Below are 5,019 nucleotides of genomic sequence, written 5' to 3'. Positions count from 1 at the left end.
GGATATACATTTTTTTCCTTTACATTACATCATAAAGTACTACACACTTTAGGTTGCTTAGTAACCTAGGTTCAGGGGCGGATCCAGCAACCAAATTAATATGGGGCACTAATGTAAAATATATTTAAAGCAAGGACATACACATAAATTATGGGTTAATTTTTTCAAAGTAAAAAAAAAATTCAGCATGGGGCACAAGCTCCACCCAAGCCCTTACTGGGTCCGCCCCTGCCTAGGTTTGAAAAACCTCCAGTACACTTCGTATTCACGCCACATGAATATGAGGTAATGTTTTAGGCCATACATTACGTTAATTAAAAAAACACTTAACCAAAAATTTTGTCCATATGCATACTGCCCTGCTATTTTCGACATGGACCCAGTGAAATTTAATATAGTCTACAAAGAAATGTCTCTTCTCATCTCTCTATCAATAATTTTTTTTGTAAGATTTTTTGAAATTTCACGCATCTTTCATCCTCTTAATATAAATAGTCTACCACTATTTTATTATTAATATTACCTTTCATCCAATTAAACCATGAATTCTAAAATCATAAATATTTTTTCAATACAATTTTCTAACAAATAATAAAGTTAGTAATTTAGTTATATATATATTAATACCTTTAAGACTAAATTTTCTTTTTAAGCAATAAACTCAGTAATAGCTAGTATCATTATTTACTTATATATCAAATCATATCAATATTTTATTTGAATATATAAATATTAGTTTGAAATGAATATAAAATTTTATTTATCTTTTTAATAATTTAGATATATTATAAATATAAACACATCGAAAAGAATATGAAATGTCATTTGTCACTTCTATCCTAAACCAGAAACATTTAACATAATATACTAAATAATATAATTAATAAATTTAGTTATACTAATAAAATTTATATTAGTTTTAAAAATTATGCTTAAAAGAGATAATTTAATGAGTGTTATTTAATCCAAAATTATAACAAAATAATATTTTTAAAAAACTTTATATTATTTATTTATTTTAGAGAAAATGTAAATATTTAATATATAAAAATATTTTTTATATTTAATAATAAAATATAGTAATTTGTTAATTAAAATCTATCTAAATAATTGCGTTAGATTCTTATTTATGATTCAAAAGCTGTTTTGTATTGTATTTTTTTTATTATTTCGCCCAAAGGGTAACAAATATAATTGTGACAGTGAGACTCACTCTATTTCGATATAAGTAATTTAAAAAAAAAATGTTCCACAGTGTAAGTAGTTTTAAATTTTTAAATACAACATTTATATTATTTAATATTATATGATCAATTAAATTATGTATTTTTTATAATTGGTTGAAATATATATTAAATGATGCTTTTAACAAGTAACCACATTCTTAATATGAGTGCTTTTAACTAAACTACTAGATTTCGACCCGCGCTTAGAAAGCGCGGATTTATTTTTGAAATTAAATAAATTTTTCTTATATAAGAGATAATGTATAGGTTTGAGTACATTTACCCGAGTGCACTGAACCGTGCCAAACTGGGAAAAAAAACTCAAAATTAAGCTGAATTTCATAAATAATAGAGTATAGAAAAAATAGAAACCAAAGTAAGGACCAAATGAGTACTTAAAATTTTAAAATACAAATTATATATCTATTAAACATAAATAAATCATTGAAAATTTATACTATTAATAGAATTATATGTGGTAATGATCACATTTGAATAATCTATCATATATTCATATGGATTTATTGTTAGAGCAATTATATAATAGATTATGAGAAAATAATAAATGAATTCATTTAAATTATGTAAAGTATTTATATAGTTAGAGAAATATAAGTTAAGATCAAATAAATAGTTAAGTCTAATGAAATGGTCTAACAATTTTGTTTAAGTAGATTTTTTAGGAGTGATTCCCTTTTAATAGTATAGATATACATTTTGAAACATAGGGAGTGTAAAACGGTTCATTTGTTTCTAATGAGTTTTTGTCAGCAATTAAGGATCTAACAAAATATTTTCTATTTCCAATTTATAGGCTTTTTCATGTTCTTAAATTTATTAAAACTTGATTAAAATTTTCTATAGTTAACAATTTTAATTGATTATAACTCAATATATTCAATTATTTTTAAAAATTTATAATTTACCATTATTAACTAATAAAATTGCTTTAAAACATTAATAATTTAATATTTCAAAAAAATATTTCTGAAAATGGAGAGAGTCTATAAAATTGAGCAAGAACCAGCATATTTTATCGTATCTTTGCTTATATATAGAGAAAGACTAAAATCAGAACGATGTTATTTGTTAAAAAGGGATTATAGAAATCAGACACTAAAATAAATTTAGTAGACTTAGTTTTTCCAACAAAGCAAAAACTTCTTATTCTTCACGAACTTTTAGTTGAATTTACTCTTCTCTTCTTCAGATCTTCTTCACGAATAAGCTCCTCATGCATTTTCAGTTCACTGGCTTCTTTATATGCAATTTCAATTTTGTTGCAGAAGATATGATCAAGAACAAATACCTCCAGAGTGTGTCTAGCATATTCAGTTAACAGCTTCTCATCATCACTCTCTTCGTCATAATCAACCTTAAAGAATAATATAAGACCATCAATAAAAATAATTTTTAATCGATATGGAGCCATATAAACAATGTGAAACTAACCTCAATACGGTTTGGAGGAACCCTTTCATCTGGAAATGGCTCAAGAACAGCTTTCTCCAGGAGTAACATCGCATCATCAGCTAAAACAAACATATCATTGTCCACACTAACAATGGGAACTGCCAATTCTTTGGCAGCAAATGCTATCTCTTTCTTAGGCTCGTCTTCAAGAGTCTTCAATGTATTTTCCGAAGCATCCGAATCATCCTTGAGGAGCCTCACAATTTGTTTTGAGATTGTGAGTATTATTTTTTCCTTGTTGGTATCCAAAACAAGAGAATTTAACCCCTTAAACAAGAAATCCATCACCAAAGGGGATGTAACGTTTTTGTTGATGAAAAAGTGCTTCACAGCTAGTTTCTGAATCACATCCATTTTCTCTCGAGACATCGCTCGCCTTGGTTTTTGGTCCATCCCTAACCAGAATGCGCATAAGCTGCGTACCAAGGTATTAACAGGATACATTCTTTGTTATATATGATGCAATTAATTTACTTAAAACATTTTGAGAAAATTTATCAAGAATTAATTAACAAACATGAAAAATGTACCTTGTCCATCTTGTCTTGTCCTCCATCAACTTGTTTCGTTTTTCTTTCATAAACCTCAAAAAAATCTGCTTTACAACTGTAAAATAAACCCTAAGAAGTTCCTTTCTGTACTGACTATCAAGGCAGGGAAAAGGTCCATTCACACTCTTTCTGCAAGGATCAACTTTAAAGATAAGTTTGGTTGTGTGTCAATGGTGCCATGAAAAAATGGAATCACTCTAGATACACTCAAAATCTTCGCAGATGTACCTAATGACCTGTACTTGAGCCTTAATTATAAGAGAGCCAGAGTCGTCTATGAAACCATCCAGTAATCTAGGTAACTCTATAAACTTTTTCCATCCCCAATCATGCTCTCTCTTATAAAACTTGTGTAATGTATCTGCAAGAAACCTGTTCAGTTTAGTCTAGGTATAATGGGATAAAGTAAAAGCGTCAAACAATAACCTGAATGCTTCGATTTATTTGGATGGTTATTCATCAACGATACCGTAAACAAAGCAAAATGATTCCAACCTGTCTCCAAAAGCTGTTAACCTCAATGATAAATTAGTTTAAATAGGTTTGCCGATCGAGACAATAATACTCACCTGGAAGAAGTTTCTGATGGTTTGCAGCACAGAGAAACACAGAGAGATGGTTGCATATTTCACACCCTTGTGGATAGAATACAATATACCTATGATAGGTATAGAACAAATAAGAAAATAGGATATAGATTAAGAACATTTGAAGTGTATTAATATATCCACCCGAGAACAAAATGTCATTTACCACTGATGGCCGCCAATTTCAAAAACATTGCTACGGATCTCTTTCTTACATATTTCTGAAAATTTTCCAATCTTCCATGTATATGTCCCATATAATTCAGAAGGGTTTGCTGCGTGGGATAGGTATGAAAATTATTAAAAAATAACAAATTTTGAATAAAAACGGACCATGAAAACATAGAGTAGGACATAGCAAGAAAACGGAGGAGTATTTTGAGATTAAAACAATTAAAGAACGAAGTGCATGAAAAGAAAAATACTCAAACGCATACCAGAATCTTCTTTAGTAATCTCAGACATTTCCCTGGAGTGTTTTGTCTCCTTCAAACTTAAAAAGGTTAGGACTAAGAAGTTAAAACACGAAAAAGTGTTTGTCTATCAACTAAACGAATGATAAGAGAGACGAGGGAAGCAAAACCTGGAAGAAAGAGCAGAGAGGAGCTTAATTGTTTCGGAACGATTAAGAACGAATAATGGGGGAGTAATACTCTTAAATCAGTTATGGAAGATATACTAAATTATTATAATACGATTAAAGATCTTCCAAAAAAAAATTCAAAAAAAGATCATCCAAAATCTTTTTAATGGGAAACATGAAACACATTAAGATAAGAAGGAATGAGAATAGTCAACTCCTCTTTATTTCTTAGATTTGATATCATTTATAAAGAATACTTTTTCCTTAATGTTCTTACTCATTCATTTAATTAAGGAATTATATAGGGTCCAAATGGTGGTGACCAAATGAATGAGTTGGAATAGTCAATCTCTATGGCTTAAAAAATTTATCTGTAGATAAATTGGTTGTAGCTGTAAAGTTGTTACTGTAGACTTTTGCTGTAGTTAAATTTGTTGTACCTGTAAGTTATAGGCTGTAGATATTTTAAAATAAAATATATAAAATATGTGTTGTATATATAAAATTATTACTTTATATGAATTAAAATAATTTATATTAATATTTTTGTTTATAAATTATCAAAATTTGTTGTAATTTAAAAAGTGATATGTTAATAA

At 28.0% G+C, this 5,019-nt stretch overlaps 1 protein-coding gene across 2 annotated transcripts; it reads right to left on the bottom strand.

The window, feature by feature from the left end:
* Nucleotides 1-2,238: 2,238 nt before the first annotated feature.
* On the bottom strand, nucleotides 2,239-4,618 carry LOC106360029 (TNF receptor-associated factor homolog 1a-like). 2 transcript variants are annotated; one of them, XM_048739029.1, is made up of 9 exons: nucleotides 4,421-4,615; nucleotides 4,275-4,323; nucleotides 4,004-4,112; nucleotides 3,820-3,908; nucleotides 3,677-3,745; nucleotides 3,479-3,611; nucleotides 3,230-3,379; nucleotides 2,679-3,114; nucleotides 2,239-2,601 (listed from the first exon to the last, which is right to left on the bottom strand). In XM_048739029.1, exons 2-9 carry the CDS (start codon nucleotides 4,300-4,302, stop codon nucleotides 2,398-2,400), a joined length of 1,218 nt encoding a protein of 405 aa, XP_048594986.1. In that variant the 5' UTR covers nucleotides 4,303-4,323; nucleotides 4,421-4,615; the 3' UTR covers nucleotides 2,239-2,397. The 2 variants fall into 2 exon arrangements, with proteins under 2 accessions (XP_048594986.1, XP_022573450.2); XM_022717729.2 differs by having other exon boundaries at nucleotides 4,275-4,618.
* Nucleotides 4,619-5,019: the final 401 nt, after the last annotated feature.

Source organism: Brassica napus, chromosome A9 (assembly GCF_020379485.1).
Source record: "Brassica napus cultivar Da-Ae chromosome A9, Da-Ae, whole genome shotgun sequence".
NCBI lineage: Eukaryota > Viridiplantae > Streptophyta > Magnoliopsida > Brassicales > Brassicaceae > Brassica > Brassica napus.
The sequence above is the reverse complement of the archived record's forward strand: the minus strand, read 5'-3'. Positions and strand labels throughout refer to the sequence as shown.